This window comes from Chiroxiphia lanceolata, chromosome 6 (genome assembly GCF_009829145.1).
Source record: "Chiroxiphia lanceolata isolate bChiLan1 chromosome 6, bChiLan1.pri, whole genome shotgun sequence".
Taxonomy (NCBI): Eukaryota; Metazoa; Chordata; class Aves; order Passeriformes; family Pipridae; genus Chiroxiphia; species Chiroxiphia lanceolata.
The window spans coordinates 39,110,480-39,129,361 of record NC_045642.1 but is presented as its reverse complement, the minus strand read 5'-3'; the positions used below and the strand labels follow the sequence as shown (position 1 = coordinate 39,129,361).

The following is an 18,882-nucleotide window of genomic DNA, read 5'->3' as shown; positions in this document are numbered from 1 at the left end:
CAGCAGATGCTTGGGGTGTTTGTGAAAAAGGGGGAGGGGAGCACAGCACAGATTGATGGGCCATCTGCAAATATTTTTCCCAAAGAATCTGTAAGGCTAGAGAATCTTAACTGAAAATAGATGTCATTAGAGATCCCAGCCTTTCTGTGACCCTACTCCTGTCTGTGTGAAGCAGAAATAGCAATGCAGTCTGTACAAGTGTTCCTGCTGACCATTTTTATTGTATTCTGCAGTAAAAGTTGGGATGGTACAGGGAAAAAGAGGCCAGGATGTGCTCACTCCTTCAGTCCTGCAGAAAAATAGGCTGCCTTCTAAGGCCTGGATTATGAAGCAAAAGGTAGCAGTCTTCTGAGTTCTTAAACCGCTTATACCATGCCCTGGGACCTTCTGGTACCATAGGATAGTGGTCACATAGAATAGCAGTGTTCATACCTTGAACTGCTAGACTTCTAGGGGTAAGGTTGAACTCTTGTGTTTGCTTTTAGCACTTGGCAGCAGACTGGAGGTAGAGGGGCTTTTACTGACAAAGGTGTACAATTCAGCTGCAACTTAATAATTCATGGGATTCCTTCTGCCAGGGCCTCTGAGTAAGGTGAATCATCAACAATCATCAGAAATACTACGGAAAAAAATCTTCTGGTTTGCTGGTTCATAGGAGTAAATTTGGGTGTTTGTTCAATTTGAAATGAAGAACAATTTTGGGGAAGGGTTAATGGTTTCTGCAAATTTTGAGATATAAGAGGTAACAAAGTTTTTGAAAATTATGTCAGTGGAACCTTACTATCCAGGCTTCTTACCATCTTCAGCCTAGTTTTCTGACTTTATTTGGAGAAGAAATTATGTACTGGATATGTCAAAAAGTGTGGGCATAGCTTGTCACTAAAGCTATACAATATCTTCAGTACAAAAAATCTTTCTTTGTCTTTCCATTCTTCCTCTCTCATCCCTCCATCCCTTGAATCAAATAATAATGATGGTAGGTTTTAGTCCACTTTATATTGGAAGGAAAGACCAAAGTACTGGATTAAAGGCAACTTAAAATCTTCATCAGAGGTTCAAAGTCAAGATTTTGTTGCAAAGTGCTGTAGTCTTGTACCTAGAGCAGTATAACTAGTGTGTTGTTAACGGTCTTCAGATTGCTCTGTTTTGTTGTCGAAGTTTTAGTCAGATTACAGAAAATATTTGCAATTCCAAATGGGCAGTTGTTACTGGTCAGTAGGAGTTGCTTATCAGTGGCAACCTTCAAAGGTGTGCTGAGGTCAGCTTTACTATCGGGATCAATATGCTGACAGGTTACCTCTGTGTAAGGCTTGCCCTGGAGCATAAGGAGACCATAAAATGATTGTGTTATTTAGCTAGCATTGTTCAAAGGAGCTTTTTCTGTTCCCAGACTTAGTCAGAGAGAAAAAGTCACTGACTCTTTTTGGAAAAGTGGGACAGCATTCATTTTAGATGCCTTCCTGATCTTCTAAGTATTTTTCTATTTTTCTACTGTGCAATTTTTCTACTTCTCTTAATACCATAAGGTATAGGTAGCTCCAGCAAGACTCAGACCACATAGTATAGGCAGTTGTGCCCTGGGCAAGGTACTTGAGAAGGACAAGGTTGAAGGAGCTGGGGTTGTTTAGCTTGGAGAAAAGGAGGCTCAAGGGGGACTTTACCTCTCTCTACAGCTACCTGAAATGAGGTTGTTCCAAGGCGAGTGTTAATGTCTTCCTCCAATTAATAAGTGACAGGATGAGAGGAAATGGCCTCAAGTTACACCAGGGGAGGTTTAGGTTGGATATTAGGAAAAATTTCTTCACCAAGGGTTGTCAAACTTTGGAACACACTGCCCAGGGCAGTGGTGAAATTGCCATCTCTGGAAATGTTCAGAAGGCATGTGGATGTGGCAGTTGGGGATATGGTTTAGTGGTGAACATGGTGGTACCAGGGTAATAGTTGGGCTCAATCTGAGAGGTCTTTTCCAGCCTTAACAATTCTGTGATTCTAAGGTCTCAGAAGTTTCTTGGTAAAGTAATACCACGCTGTCAGAATATAGCATAGCAGTATTGTAAGAAGAAATCTGTGTCCAGATCATGTGGTCACCATGCCAAAGTAATTGAAGGCCTGATGAGATTCTTACCTGTCAGTGGTTCAGTATAAACCCATCCAAAAATGCAGGACATTGCCACAGGTGCTAACCACATTTACTTGAGTGCATTAGAAACTAGTGTAATATGAGTGAGTCAGTTCCAGTTTTTACCTACTAAATTACAAAATACTCTATTTTTTTCCTCTGGATGTGGTTGTCTGTCAGAGCTGTGCTGTGAAGATTTGCCGTGAGGGCTCTGTGCTGTGAAATGGGTCTAACCCTTGGTAACTCTTGTGTGTTTTCTATAATACTTTATAAAGTAAAATATAACCAAACATAATATTACTTTTATGCCAAAGCGGCTAGATAATCTGTATAATTTTTAAAACTTTCTATGTGTACTGAATAATCTTTTTCTTCCTCTTCTGCACTAAGTAAAATTTTGACTTTAAATTTGGATTTATGGAGGAGGATATCAGGAATATGTTCACTTCTTGGGATAATAATTGGAAACTCAGAAACTAAGCAGAAGAAATGTAGTGTCTTGGAAATTAGTTTTGGGCTATTGTGTATGATTCACTGAAGTTGAGAGAAGGATTTACTCAAACTAAAAAGTAAAGATTAATGATATAAGAGTGGAACATTTGATTATACTTTGGGCCCTGCATTTGACTGCAGACAGTATCAGAGCTTAGAATCTATTAAAAATGTATAAATAAGCTAATTTACTTTTGGTTTAAGATTGGTACTCTGCCTTTTATTTTTTATCTGAACATTATCTATTTGTGTCATTCTTCAGCTTATTAGACGAAAGGGCTGGAAACACAGGGATGTATGGTAAAGAGCAATTTTTTATTTTATACTATCCAGAAATCCCTAGTAACAGCCTTCATAACTTCATCTTCAGTCTCAAGATAGGAAAGCTAATCATGGAAGACCAAGTCATGGTATGACCAAAATACGAAGACTCTTTCAACAAGCTTATGTAGAGACATTAAAATCTTGCCGGTGGATATGCTGTACTACTTTATATATACAGTTTATCTCTGTTTTGCTAATATGACTAGCTGGGTGGGTTTTTTCTATTATATTTCTTAAATTTGAGTTGGTCTGAGTGATTCAACTTGAGATTTTGACTTGAATAGCATCATGCAAGACAGTGCATATCACAGCGCCTATCTGTAGGTCTAGGACATGTGTTGCTGTGTCCAAGTATAAATCTCCTTTTTGGTCAAGCCATTTATTCTTAACTATGTTGATAATTTAATCATCATAAACTATTTTTCATGAGAAATTTGCAAATTCTTCTCATCTGAAACGACACTGATGGTGAATAAGTACTGTTTTCTTTTACATTTAATTTGTATGAATGTATTTATTATTAGGCATTGGAATGGTACATTTCTTTGTACTCTGTTTCACAGTTAGTGGGGAAGAATAAGAATTGGAGCAAGTTTCACAGTCAACAACCTTGCCAAGTACCTTTCTCTACATCTTGTGTATGTTGTTCACAGGGCTAAAGAATAGCAAGTGGTATATTGGTTAATTTTGGTACAGACTCCACCTTAAAGCATTTGGGACTGACTATGATGAAATGCATAGTTTCAAATCTCCTAGTTCATCCACGTAACAACTACTTCAACTTTCCTTACTGATGAAATAAGATGATTGAATTTCTGATAAAACAGTACAACTTGATTACAAATTGCCACCTAGGAGAAGTTAGTTCTGTTGTTTAATAGCAAAATGCAGCATTATTTAAAGAAAGTCTCATTAGTTTAGCTCTGTTCATGAAGTCTGTCCATAAATGTACCACACTTTTAAAGTATATTGTCTATGGCAAACCACCTCTCTTCATCTTTTAAAGGAATGAATCTTATTTTGGTAGCACACCGGACCTGGGTGTTATTCTCCTAGGAAGAGGTGTAAAAACACTTTACTCTTACATTAAAACTGAAGAAATATATTGCATGCAGAGGAAAAAACCAAGTTCTCCGTAATGCTAGTTGGAAAAAGGAAATGCACAATAAAATACATAACCTGATAAGCATTTATTTTGAAGTGTTGATGCTTTGTCTTATGATCTCTGTTATTTTCAGAATGTTGTTGGTGAAGTTTTTTCTAAATTGGTATTTTTGAAAAATATTTTAGATGCTTTATATGTTTTGCAATGTGATTGGTAGCTCTAGGGCTAGTATTTTTATTCATTTTATTTAATTCTGTCTTTTGGACTCCTTCCTCATCATCTTTTTCTTCTTTTTTCTTCCTTCCCGTTGCCATCATGAGTATTGAGAATATTAAGGAGACGATTTTCTGAGGGATAAGGATGTATCATTACTTGTCTTTATTTCTTTGTTCTTCCTTCCCTTCTTATCTCCCATTTCCCTGCTAAGAAAACTAACATCCCTGATCGCTTTTCCTATTTCTTCCAGGAACTGGTTTTGATGCATATGTAAATATTGTAGCAGAAAAGTTGGCACAAGTTAATAGGTCCTCTTTGGTACCACTGGAAGTTACAGCCTGTATTAAATATAGATTGGTATTTTCAAGAGATCCATTGTGTAGGCATATGAATATATTAAATGTGTGCAATAAAAGGCTGATATTGTGTGAATATAAACTTTTTACTTTTTTTTTTAATTTATTTTTTTTAGGCAGAAGAAAGCCATAATTGAACCTTCTTTGTTCAAATACAAAGTCCAGCCTATTAAAAAACACTTGTATGAACCTGTTATCGTTAAAGCATCTCAACTAAGGTAAAAATTAGTATGTTAAAGTTAAAATTGTACTTTATACCTGTGAGTTGTGTAAGCTGTTTTTGATATAAAATGGCATTTTAAAACAATGTTAGAGCTATTAATTAAAAGCACTGGAACAAAATACTGTGCTACAGGCTTTCTTTAACAAGGGTTTGAAACTTTACTAGCATTAACACAGTTACCAACTCCTTGCAAATCTCTGCTTTCATTGACGCACAGATGAGACATGCTATGACTTCTGATACCTGTGGCTACTGTTGTGATTGATGGAGTAGGTGGAAAAAAGTTTGGGAATCCTGTTCTGTAATATTAATAAACTATTGGCATTGTGAGTGCTTTCTATGGTAGCGTTGCTGGTTTGAAATGTTGGAGCAGACGCTGGCAATCAGACTGATTAAAATAGAAAGCTGCAGAGTTTTTGCTTCTTAAATAACAATTTTGTCTTGAATTAAGTTAAAATATGTGTTTAGAATAGATTGTGCATCAAAACTTTATAAACTGGATCCTGTAAAAAAACTTAGGTGATTGCAAGTCATTTAGTTCCAGCAGGAATCAGGATTTGATTTTTTCATTAACTACACTCCTGTATAGTTAGTTTTTTCATTCTGATGAAGTAGTGTGGGTTCCCTGGAATGCCAGGAACCATTAGAGTGCCCACTCTCCTCTGTAAGGAGTGCCCCAGTGTGACTAAGCAATGTATGAATTCACCTCCCCCTTGTTGGCTTGTCTCCCCATTTGAGAGATGTGATGCTGCTTTTGTGCTGTCCTTGTTTTCTTGTTTGTTTTCCCTCTCTCCTGAAACAATCCTGTCCTTGGGATAGGAGCACAGGTGGTGTTCGCCTCAGTTCCTGCAGTAGCAGGGATAAATGAGGAGAGGAGTAGGAAAACTCATCAATAGGTGGCTAAAGCATTGGTGCTGCCAGCAGAATTTTGGTTTTTTCAACCATGGGGCAAATTCTATGGTACCTAGCCTGCTAGAGTCAGATGGGCTTCATTTATCTAGCAAGGGCAAAAGATCTCTAGCCTATTAGTTGTTGGGGCTGATCAAGAGGGCTTTAAACTAGGTTTGAAGGGGGAAGGGGTTAAAACCAGGCTCTCCAGAGATGAGCCTAAGGGTGGAAAGCCTGAGTTAGAAGTGAAATCAGCAGCCCAGCTGAAGTGCACATACACCAATGTATGCAGCATGGGTAACAAACAAGAGGAGCTGGAAGCCATCATGCAGCAGGAAAGCTGTGATGTAGTCTCCATCACAGAAATGTGGTGAGATGACTCACATGGCTGGAGTGCTGCCATGGATGGCTACAAGCTCTTCAGAAGGGTTGGGCAAGGTAGGAGAGGTGGAGGAGTGGCTCTGTATGTTAGAGAGTCTCTTGACACTGTAGAACTTGAGGTCAGTGGCAATAAGGTTGAGTGCCTGTGGATTAGAATCAAGGGAAGGCCAACAAGGCTGACATCCTGGTGGAAGTCTGTTATGGACCACCCAATCAGGATGATGAGGGTGATGAATTATTCTACAAGCAGCTGGCAGATGTCTCAAAATCACCAGCCCTTGTTCTTGTGGATGACTTTAACCTGCCGGATGTCTGCTGGAAACTCAACACAGCAGAGGAGAGGCAGTCTAGGAGATTCCTAGAGAGTATGGAGGATAATTTCCTGCTCCAGCTGGTGAATGAGCCTACCAGGGGTGGGGCCCCATTAGACCTCCTGTTCTCAAACAGAGAGGAGCTGGTGGGAGATGTGGTGGTTGGTGGCCATGAAATAATAGAGTTTTCAACACTCATGGACTCAAAGAGGGCCCTCAATAAAACCTCTACGCTGGACTTCTTCAGAGTAGATTTTGGCCTACTCAGAAGACTGGTTCAGAGGGTATCTTGGAAAACAGCCCTTGAAAACAAAGGGGTCCAGGAGGGATGGACATGCTTCAAGGAGCAAATCTTGAACGCACAGGAGCAGGCTGTCCCAGTGTGCCAAAAGGCGAGCCAGCGAGGAAGATGGCCAACCTGGCTGAACAGGGAGATTTTGAAGGAAATCAGGGGGAAAAGAGATCTTACCAGCTATGGAAAAAAGGGCTGGCAACTCATGAAGACTTTAGGAATATAGTTAGGTCATGTGGAAAGAAAATTAGAGAGACAAAGGCGCAATTTGAACTCAGTTTAACCACTTCTGTTAGGGATAACAGCAAGTGCTTCTGCAAATACATCAATAGCAAAGGAGGGGCAAGGAAAACCTCCATTCTTTGTTGGAGATGGGGGGAAACATAGTCACCAAAGATGAGGAAAAGGCTGAGGTACTTAACACCTTCTTTGCCTTGGTTTTCAACAGTAAGACAGGTTGTCCTCAGGACAACTGGCTTCCGTAATTGGTAGGTAGAGAGAGGAAGCCGAATAGCCCCCCTGTAACCCAGGAGGGAACAGTTAGCGACCTGCTGAGCCACTTGGATACTCAAAAGTCTATGGGACCAGATGGGATGCATCCTAGGGTGATGAGGGAACTGGTAGAAGAGCTCGCCAAGCCACTGTCCATCATTTACCAACAGTCCTGGCTCACTGGGGAGGACCCAGATGATTGGAAGTTGGCGAATGTCACGCCCATCCACAACAAGGGCTGCAAGGAGGAACCGGGAAACTACAGGCCCATCAGCCTGACCTCAGTGCCTGGCAAGGTTATGGAGCAGATCATCCTAAGTGCAATCACACAACAGCTATAGGATGGACAAGGGATCAAACCCAGCCAGCACGGGTTTAGGAAGGGCAGGTCCTGTCTGACCAACCTGATCTCCTTTTATGATCAGGTGACCCGCCTGGTGGATGAGAGGAAGGCTGTGGATGTGGTCTACCTGGACTTCAGCAAAGCCTTTGACACCATCTCCCACAGCATACTCCTGAAAAAGCTGGCAGGCCACGGCTTGGACAGGGGCACTCTGTGCTGGGTTAGGAACTGGCTGGAGGGCTGGGCCCAGAGAGTGATGGTGAAAGGTGCTGCATCCAGTTGGTGGCTGGTCACTAGTGGTGTCCCCCAGGGATCAGTGTTGGGCCCAGTCCTGTTTAATATCTTTATGGATGATTTAGATGAGGGGATTGAGTGTACCATTAGCAAATCTGCAGATGACACCAAGCTGGGGGGGGGGGCATGTTGATCTGCTGGAAGGCAGGAGGGCTCTTCAGAGGGACCTGGACAGGCTGGAGAGATGGTCTGATTCCAATGAGATGAGGTTCAACAAGGCCAAGTGCCAGGCCAAGTGCCACTTTGACCACAACAACCCTCTGCAGCACTACAGGCTGGGGACAGAGTGGCTGGAGAGCAGCCAGGCAGAGAGGGACCTGGGAGTTTGGATTGACAGGAAGCTGAACACAAGCCAGCAGTGTGCCCAGGTGTCCAAGAAGGCCAATGGCATCCTGGCCTGGATCAGGAACAGTGTGGCCAGCAGGACCAGGGAAGTGATTCTTCCCCTGTACTCAGCACTGGTGAGGCCACACCTGGAGTACTGTGTCCAGTTCTGGGCCCATCGGTTCAGGAAGGATATTGAGATGCTGGAGCAGGTCCAGGGAAGAGCAACAAGGCTGGTGAAGGAACTCAAGCACAGGCCCTTTGAGGAGAGGCTGAGGGAGCTGGGGTTGTTTAGCCTGGAGGAGGCTCAGGAGAGACCTCGTCACTCTCTACAACTCCCTGAAAGGAGGTTGTAGCCAGGTGGGGGTTGGTCTCTTCTCCCAGGCAACCAGCAGTAGGACAAGAGGGCACGGTCTTAAGGTGTGCCAGGGGAGGTTTAGGTTGGATATTAGGAAGAAATTTTTTTACAGAGAGAGTAATCAGACATTGGAATGGGCTGCCCAGAGATGTAGTGGATTCACCGTCCCTGGAGGTTTTTAAGATGAGACTGGATGTGGCACTTAGTGCCATGGTCTAGTAACCGCAGTGGTAGTGGATCAGGGGTTGGACTTAATGATCTTGGAGGTCCTTTCCAACCCAGTTAATTCCGTGATTCTATGAATCAGACTTCAGTTTTATTTGGGAATTTTAAGAAATATTTGGAGGATCTACCATGAATGAATAGGCTGTGGAGTTTGTATATGTTTATAAAAGAGGACATGTCAGGATCTTCAAAATAAAAATTGCAGATGCATAAACCAACTGTTTAAGTATTACTTGGGTTTTATTTTATTCATAAGGAACTTTTTAATTCAACTGGGGTTGCAAAGAATGGCTGTTAGTTACAATATTAAGGATGTTATTTATAATGAAGAAAATAAGAAAAAGGTAAATGGTATGGTCTGTTACATGAATCTTGCACATATTTTCAGCTGTACTTAAACAATAATTAAAGATGTTAGTTGATAATACTACCTTTCTTTCCTACTACAGCCGGAGGAAACATCTCTTTTCTCGAGATAGACTTAAACTTTTTCTGAAACAACACTGTGAACCACATGATGGAGTAATTAAAACTAAGGTAAGTAAGAAGGAATAATTTATGGGATAGAATATTGACCTTATTTAGTATTTTTTTTGCTCTTCTCTACAAGCTGCTCAAGCTTCTTTTTTAAACTACCTCAAATTTAGCTTTTTGTAATTATAATATACCAAGTTAGTATTTGACTTTTCCAGAATAAAAGATGATGGTACTTGAACATTCTGCGTAAAAACAGGTTTTTGTTAACTTCTGTTTGTAAATAAGATGGTAATTTTTCTGTGCATGAAGTAGAATTCTCTAATTTCTTTTTTAGATACCAGTTTAGAAAAGTCCCCAAAATAAAAAAGGGAACATTTACCTAGAAAAATTTTATTTATTAAAGCATAATATACTTTTGCTTAGTCTAATACATGAGTTGTTTTCATTCTTCAAGATATGCCTGATATTTCTAAGGCAAATAAAAACAAACTGGTTTTGTTTTGGTACAGTATGCCAATACTATTCTGTTGTAATGCTTTTGACTGGAAAATGTTTTATGGTAGGTTGAATTCAGTCTTCAGTGAGACATCTTATGAGATGAGATATGATATTCAGTACAAGTTCGGACTTAAGTTCACATCTTAGTGCAGCATGACTGAGAATTTATTTCCTTGTGCTCAAGGAATTGAGCAGCTTTTCCCACACTTACCAAGTAGGCAGCAATTCCCCTTGCCTTGCCTGTTGTGCCACAGGAGATCCTGGACTCTTTCACTATATATTACAGACTTGACCCTGAAATCCACGTTATCTTTTTGTTTTTAGAAAGTAACATGTTTTTTTATTTGTCTGGTACTTTGTCGTACAGCCATGTAACTGCTCATTCTGGACAGGAAGGGTTGAAGAGATGAGAGCATCAGTGAGAGTCTTGCCTCTAAAAGTTGTAGAAAATAACAATGGCAATCAATTTCTGAATAAATTTGTAACTTTAGAGTCTATCTCTTTTAAAGAAATGGAAATAAGAGAAAATAGAGCTGAAAGAGATAAACCACTCCCTTCCTTGGGCTTCTTAATGATCATGTTGACCTAGCTCACTGTAAGGCATTAAGGACTGGTGATCTATTAGTGATGCTTTCTGGAGCCTCAGGAAACTTGTTATATTCTGTATATGTGTGCATTTGTCATCTTGTCTTTGTTTGGGCTGTCTGTGGAGTGTCTTGGCCCCTTGCTGATTGCCTTGCATTTCAGTTATGTGAACATGTCGTATTTGGAATGTCTCCTCTTGTATTGCATGACAAGGGCAGACTTCCTGAAGGCATCAGGTTGAGAAAGTAGACTTGAAAAGAAACTTTGACAATTTGGAATGATCCTCCTCCTGAAATGAGTATCATAGAGAATTATGGAATTATTCGATAAGTTAATTTTCTGACTTTATCAGTCAAAAGGCATTCTTGACACTTTTCAATAACTTGCTAGGATGACTGTGCCCAGCTGTATTTGCTAAAAGGCATCTAAAGAAATAGCATCCTACCAAGTGAAGCAAAATTCTGTTTTCAGATGTGTGCTGTATATATTATTATCCACTTTGTAGATTAACTTTACACTTAGACTATTTCAGAACTTTATTTCTTATCCAAAGTTAACCAGTTGTCAGTCTGGTTACTTTTACTGTTTTCTGTTAATTCATGATTCAATAATTAGCTTATATTTATGAAAAGGTAGGAATTTCACAATGAATATCTGTTTTCATCTTTCTTACTAAGGCAACATCAATTGAAAAATACAACCTAGCAAAACAAAATTTCTCCTACTTCTTTCCTGATGACCCACCCACATTTATCTTCAGTCCTGCAAGCAGACGGCGAGGGCGACCTCCAAAGAGGGCATCTACTAGTCTTGTAAGTAATAACATTTTTAATCCCAGATGAAGACACATCAACATAGTCTTCTAAGTTCTTCCATTTCCTGAATTTTTAGAACAGTTGAAATGCAAGGTTGACATCTTGCTTCTTTACTTTGAGGATGAATTGAGATATATTACATAATTGCTATTAAAGTAATTGCTTTATAGTTAAACTGGTAAAAGGGACAATATTTGTTATGTTATCTTCTTATTTTTATCTTTATTTCTGTGATCTCATCAAGAAACTAGCTTTTCAGTGTGTTGTGAAGATGCATAGAGTACTTGTCCCTTCTGGAATTGATAAATAATTTGTTAAAAAGCTTTAATTTGAACTCTGAGATACAATTATGTCACTTGCCCTCAGATACAGATATATCACTTGCCTGTATTTAAATATGGAGAATCTTAGTGCTCTAATCTACTTTATCTTGTTCTAGAGAACAGTTGAAAAATTGGGAATATCTTTTGCTGGTCATTTCACTGTAATTATTATTTTCTTTTTTTCCTCTGCCCCTCCAAATTCTCAACCAGGAGGACAATATTAGTGCTAAACGAAACACCCCAGGAAGCAAAAGTAAAGTATCAAGGGAAAGGACAAGGTTCCAGAAGCAAAAAGAGGATACGCCGGCCATGGGTAAGTTGAGGTTTAGTCCTGTGACCAGTAGAACCAGTTTTTGCAAGTTTGAGAGCAGGCTATAATTACAGTATTTTGGGGGTTGTACCTTTCAAATGGAAAACTTAAAAAGACGCTACTGCCACAGCACTATTGCAAAGTGCTCCTTTCAGTGGTTAGAAGGGTTGTTTCCTCATCTTTTTTCCTTTTTTTCGTTTTAGTTTACTGAACTGGGGAAATGTAGGAAGCTTGTGGTCCAACTTGTGTTGATTTCTATCTCAGATAAATAAAGAGCTAAAAAATTTTTGCAGAAGTCTGAGTGATGAAATCATGCAAAATTTTACCATCTGAAGGTGTATCAAAACATGAACACGTAACACCAATCAGTATGTTGTATGAGGAAAATGCATAAATGGAAAAACTATCTCAAAATTTAAAAGAACTGCAATACATTCTGATTTTTTCTGATTAAAAGATCACAAATCACTTAAGAGATTTTTAGTTTGGATTGACTGACTGTGTAACTGAAGTAAAACTTGAACAAAATGTACTGAAATACTATGTAGGTTTCAAGTGTATTGACTTTTCAGTAATTCAGTAATAACTAAATACTTAAAAATCACCTATTTCAAGGTTTTTACTGTCCCAGATATTTCATGGTTATATGCCACACGTGGTTGTGACATGCTTTTATTAATCAGTCATTACTAAATATCTTGCTGTAATTATACATGGTTGGAATCAGTTCTCATCTTTATATGTCACTTGAGGGAAACCAATAAACAAGCAATAAACTTCTGTATACTCATAAAACCAGATAAATTTAGCTTTATTACAGTGATGAGAACCTGTAGAACATGTCTAATACTTAGGCTTAAAACTCTGATTGTCTGAAGAACTTTCAAGTGTTTGAATTTGTGGTTGGCATAGAAACAATTCAGTCTTCATAACAATATCTTTTTCATATGGTAATTATAAAAAGTTCAGCCTATTTAGCAGTTAAAACTAACATTTTACAAAAGAAAAAATAACTTTGGTTTTTTCCTTTTGTAGCTTTTGAAAAAGCTAAATTAAAACAAGAGAAGGCAAATGCTATAGAAGCTAGGAAAAAGGAGAAAGAAGATAAGGAAAAAAAGAGAGAAGAATTAAAGAAAATTGTGGAAGAAGAAAGGATGAAAAAGAAAGAAGAGAAAGAGAGACTCAAAATAGAAAAGGAAAAAGTAATGCATTTGAAGTATATGTGTTTCATATAGAAACAGTATAACAGGTTTCTAGTTTTCTTGTTTCTTAGTCATTATCTGTTTCAAGTTATTTTCCATTAACTGTTTTCAGTTCCTAGTAAAGCACTTCAGAAGAATAGACAGTCATAAGATTTGATTATGGGTTTGTATTTCTGGTTAACATTGACTATAATTTTACTTCACCAAAGTTCACTTTACGTCAAAACTAAGTTCAATTTCTGTGTGGTGGATTGGGTTTTCTTCTCGTTAGTAATGCATACAATTATTTGATTTGATGGTTATCTTCTGTTTGAGTGTTAAAGATGCTGTACTGCATCAGATTCACAGCATATCAAATGGTTGTGGGTTTCCTTGTGGATTCTCTTTGCTTGCTAAATAACTTTTTGTCACTTTGAATATGAAGAAATTATATATTCCACAATATTTCACCACAGCCACATCCACTATATTTTGATGGTCTTTTTTGAGGCAGCTTTCATAAATATTCTAATTTTTAGATTTTTTCTTCAGCCACTTCTATTAAAAACAAAAGAAAAACCAAAACACCCCCAAACAAAGGCAACAACTAATGCAACAAAGTATCATGACATTTAAACATTTTTGCAAGTATAATTTTATACAAAATAAAAATTAATACATTACTTCATTCTAATTAAATGTGATGCTTTACTTTTCAGTGTGATTGCATAGTAAATGGTGCAGTTTTAGAAACTGCAGTAGGGCCATCTGACAATATTTTATACACAGTTGTGGCGTTTTTTTCAGGAAAGAGAGAAGCTGCGTGAGGAAAAGAGAAAATATGTGGAATACCTGAAACAGTGGAGTAAGCCTAGAGAAGATATGGAGTGTGATGATCTTAAGGTATGATTGAATTTGGAATAACTCAAGCTCATACTTTGCAAGGACCCCAGGCTAGATTTCCTAATGCAGAGGCAAATCTAGTTCTGGTTGGGATGCTAGGGGCTGTGAATCACCTGCAGTCATGTAGTAAATCCTTCCCAGTGGCAGTGCTAATAGGATTGTCTGTGTCTGCATTTTCAACCTCCAGAAAAGTTTTGCAGCCTGTACTCAGTCTACACATGGAGCAAATGTATGTTTAAAGTGCTGACATTAGAGTGGAGGGTATTGAGTATGCCTGATTTTTCTGTTAAATATACAAGATGAGCTCACCTAGAACAAACCTGAGTTACTTAAAAGATTTAAGTAATGAAGAAACCAAATTTTTGGCTGCAAAAGGTATAAAGGACATTGGCTTCTTCCTTCCTGTGGCATTCTTTTGATTTGAACTCTAGCAATATACTTGTTTAATGAGCATTTTTCAGGACAAGAATATAAATAAAGATGAGTTTAGGTGGAGACTGCTTTTTAAAAAATTCTCTTCTATGGAAACTGGTGAAATACCTTACTATGTTTCTATGAAGCATTGCATTTGGCATTCTTCTTGTTAATGTTTGTGAACTACCACAGTTGTGGAAAGGAGCTGTCATTCTGGAAATTGTACAACTCTGTCTGCTAAGAAACATTGAAAAGACAAATCTTTAGGAGTTACATCAAGATAGTAGTTTGAAAGTCAAACAATGTTAGTGTCATCTGTGATGCGGAGGTGGTGTCTCTGTTAAGTGGTCTTGTTACATGGTTACATGAGCTCCCTTTAAAATGTCTTCAACTGCTGTAAGTGCCTTACCAATGCAAAAAGCCCAATACCAGAACGTGCAGTCATCAGACATGATCTTGCATATCCTAGTATTAGAAGGGCGTGTTTTATGTGAATGTGTTGGGTTTTTGTTTGCTTGTCTTCACAAGCAATCATGAGTAACTTTTAAGAGTATGTTTATTTTTGCTTGTCTAGACAGCATACTGAAGTTCAAAACTCTTGTGAAATAATGCAGGTTTACAGGAAAAATCTTAATAGCAAATGGTTGTAACTTGTAGTGAGTTTGACTTCCTTTGTTAAAGATACAAACTTCATGAATGCAAATAAACTTTTTTCTCAAAAGTTTTACATTCGAGTTGCACACTTTTTCAGTTTCTAAAGTTAGTACTGCCATAGATGTTACTTTGCCTTGCAGGACCCTTTTTGGTAAAATGTAAAGAAACCCTACAGATACACCCTTTAGAATAATAAACTGTTTGGTTTTAATCACTTGTGTACTCTGCAGAAATCAAGTAGGATATTAAGTTTTCCCATTTGGATTGCAGGAACTTCCCATTCCAATGCCAGTGAAGACAAGACTTCCTCCCGAGATCTTTGGTGATGCTCTGATGGTTTTGGAGTTTTTACATGCTTTTGGGGAACTTTTTGATCTTCAAGATGAATTTCCCGAAGGAGTAACTTTAGGCAAGTTGTCGTTTATGTGGCAAGGAGCCCCAGTTTTGTGGTGTCTCATCTTCTACCGAACAACCAAACATCTTAAGTGCACCCAAGTACCACTGCTACAAAATTTTCTGTGTGGCTTTAATATATTAGTGCTTACAGTTGCATATCAATCCAGTTTTCTCTTCACAGTCAACTCTGCAGTGTTTGTAAAATCAAAGTTAATTTCAATGTACAAGTTGTTATTCTACTTACTAAAATATCTATTTGTACTTTATTCTGACAGTTATATATTAAAATAATGCTATTTTGTCAGCACTCTTTCTGACACCATGTCCTCAGGAATATACACAGTAAATTATGGAAAAGTAACTTGATTATCATACCTAAAGGAAAAATAATGTTTTCATTCTTCAGTACATAATCGTTTTCCAACTTTGTGGCAAAAGTGACGCTTCTTAAACTTTATTCACAGAGGTTTTAGAGGAAGCTCTTGTAGGAAATGACACTGAAGGCCCACTATGTGAATTGCTGTTTTTCTTCCTGACTGCCATCTTTCAGGCAATGGCCGAAGAGGAAGAGGAAGTGGCCAAAGATCAAATAGCTGATGCTGAGACCAAAGGTCAGATCCTTAATTTTACTGCTGAAAAGCTGAAATGGTACTGGAATTAACTTCAAGCTGCATGATTTATGGCATTCCTTTGTTTAACCTTATCTTATTATGCATGGATATTGTATGTAAATGGGCTTGGTTTTTCTCTTTTGTCTGAAATTAAAGCTTTAAACTGGGCATGGAGTGCAAGGGCTGAGGGGAATAGAGAAAAAGGAAGCTCACTGTTACTACAATTGTATCCAGCAAAGCATAATAAGCTTTTAACAGCACTGCTTATGTTTTGGAGGTGCAGGAAGTGTCTTCACCTTCCTCCTCTTCCTCCAGCACTGTTAGATGTTTCTCCTGAGGGTCCGGAAACAAGTACTTTTCCTAAGTCTCCTCAAAGGTCTTTATGTGTATCTATTAAAAAAAATCTGGACCTAACTACATTGAAAATCTAAAACTCCCCAGCACAACTATAATGGAGAATTCAATATTCATCGTCCTTCAAGACTGGGAAGTATGCATCCACAGCTCCTAGATACTACCATGTCTCTCTCTTTCAGTAAAGGGCCTCACAGTCACTCTGCCTTTGGTCTTTGCTCTAAGGCTGAAGTTGCCCCCATTTTCAGAGGTATTCAGTATCACTAAACCCCTGATCAGAAGTGCAGACTTTGTTACAAATTTACATGGTCTGGTGTTTATGGACTGCCAAATTTGCTGGCTGCTTAAAGGAGAAGCTTTGGCCCTTCCTGCTAGTCTTTATTTCATTAGAGATAGGTAGGAACATAAGAGCACTCTCCATTTGAGGTCAAGTGAATTTTGTGGTGCCTCCATAAGACAGATGTGTGAGGTACAGGAAAGTTCTTTTAATTCCTCCCTTGAAGACTCTGTATTTTCATGCTTAAGATTTATGTCCAGTCTATAAATTATATAAAGCATGAGCACTATCTTCAGCAATAGAGGCTGCTCTTTGTAATTGAATAAAGTTACAGATTTGATATGGTGTTAAAAAATTCAAACTGCGTTTTAATTACTGTTGAATTTAGCAATTAACCTGTATTTTTTTAACTACTGAGCATTGCTTTGGCAATACAAGGAAAGATTCCTTTATCGGGTATCATAGAATAGTTGATTTGATTCTTTATTATTCATAGGACAAATCAGAGAAAATGTAATGTAACTTTCATATTTTAATTTGACTTCATGGGGCTGGCAATTGCAAAAATCTGCTGTTTTGTTTCTAGTTTAGCAGAGCTATGGGTAAGGCACTTCATCTACTATGTTTTACATGCCTTGGAACTTCCATTTCTTGTCACTCTTGTTTAGACATCTTTAGCGTAAAAGAATTACATGTTCCTGGCTTTGTATCTGGTTAATCAAACTCATAGTAGTCAGCATGTTTTCTCAGTTAAATTCTGTACAGGCAGTGATTCTGCAACAGAGAACACCATGGGTGTAGGGTTTTGGGATGTAGAGTACTTTCTCAAACTGTGTTACATAGATACAGTGAGAGAGGAGGTGCAGAGGTTAATTTTGCAATGTCTGGGTGACAGTTTTCAAACACCATCAGTCATCATACAATACGGTTGTGGATTTGCATTTTATGTAGTCTTAGTATGGATTTGTGGCTCTATATTGACTTGATGACTTTAACTGCTTATTGATTTGGATTTGAATGACATGAAATTGTTGAAACAGCATACAATGCTGAAAGAATTCTGCCAACCCTCTGGAGAAATACCTGTAAGTGCTGAGGAAACTTCTGTTTAAGAAACAGGAATTTGCTGTTTCTCCCTTTCAATTCCCTGCTTTCCTGGTCAGTTTGCTTATGTGTGATGTTCATTAAGTGCAGGTACTTGTTTTGGTGAAATAGGGTTTATTAGTAATGACTTAGTCATTGTGTTTGTGCAGAACAGGCTGTATCTAAGTTAGATAGAAAGTATATGGTGAATGGTGATAGCCAGTATCAAAATATGTGAATGGTTTGGGTTGTTTCCTAAAAACAAACTTATGATGGGAAATAATAGTTCATTTGAGGAAAGGAAATACAGGTGTTTCTTGCATTGTTACTTGTTTGTGCTTTCAAATGTGTTTATGGATTTGTTTTTGCTGCCTTTTGTGTTGCCATTGTGCATGTTTTGTGTTGTGGTTGCTTTAACAGCTTATATGCTGTTCTCCCTTTATGTAGCATGTGGTGCATGTCTTTAGCTTTTAGCTGGATTTTTTTAGTTGCATTTAAAGATATGTAAATTTTCATTTGGACGTTGAATTGAGTTTTGAATACATTGATGCTTTTGTAAATATCGGCCCTCTTTTTGCTTTGTCTGCAACTTTTAAAACACAGCTTCCTTTCCTCCCCTCCACAGTACAAGTTTTAATTTGCACTAGAATAAAGTGTTTATTTCCTTAAAGATTTAACAGAGGCTTTGGATGAAGATGCAGACCCCACAAAATCTGCACTGTCTGCAGTTGCAACTTTGGCAGCTGCATGGCCCCAGTTACATCAGGGTATGTGTGGGTTTCACTTCTTGTTTTGTTACTGTTCTTAATTTGCTGTGTATTTTAAATAACTTTTTTATATTTATATACATTTAAATGTCTATACAAAATAACTATACATTCTTCTCAACTGTAGGCTGCAATTTGAAAAACTTGGATCTTGATAGCTGCACTCTTTCTGAGATTCTCAGACTTCACATTCTAGCATCAGGTGCTGATGTAACATCAGCCAATGCAAAATACCGTTACCAGAAACGAGGAGGGTTTGATGCTACTGATGATGCTTGCATGGAGCTGAGATTAAGTAATCCTGGTCTCTTGAAGAAACTTTCAAGTACCTCAGTATATGATTTGTTGCCAGGTAATAAATGACAATACATGTTAGAAATTATTAGACTGCTTATTAAGTGATCAGTTTTAGAACTGGCTTCAGACCAGTAATGGTCAGAATTTACTGTATCATAGAATAATTTAGGTTGGAAAGGACCTGTAGAGGTCAC

General features: G+C 38.1%; 1 protein-coding gene across 4 annotated transcripts in view; it reads left to right on the top strand.

The window, feature by feature from the left end:
* BAZ1A (bromodomain adjacent to zinc finger domain 1A) overlaps positions 1-18,882 on the top strand; it is a 74,312-nt gene that overhangs the window by 30,802 nt on the left and 24,628 nt on the right. For 2 of the 4 annotated variants that reach the window (XM_032690450.1, XM_032690451.1), the window contains 10 exons: positions 4,729-4,830; positions 9,193-9,280; positions 10,981-11,115; positions 11,652-11,754; positions 12,787-12,953; positions 13,740-13,835; positions 15,174-15,312; positions 15,764-15,910; positions 18,296-18,391; positions 18,519-18,743. In XM_032690450.1, the coding sequence (XP_032546341.1) occupies positions 4,729-4,830; positions 9,193-9,280; positions 10,981-11,115; positions 11,652-11,754; positions 12,787-12,953; positions 13,740-13,835; positions 15,174-15,312; positions 15,764-15,910; positions 18,296-18,391; positions 18,519-18,743 (1,298 nt within the window). The remainder of the gene's footprint in view (positions 1-4,728; positions 4,831-9,192; positions 9,281-10,980; positions 11,116-11,651; positions 11,755-12,786; positions 12,954-13,739; positions 13,836-15,173; positions 15,313-15,763; positions 15,911-18,295; positions 18,392-18,518; positions 18,744-18,882) is intronic. The other 2 variants (XM_032690454.1, XM_032690453.1) reach the window with 1 other exon arrangement.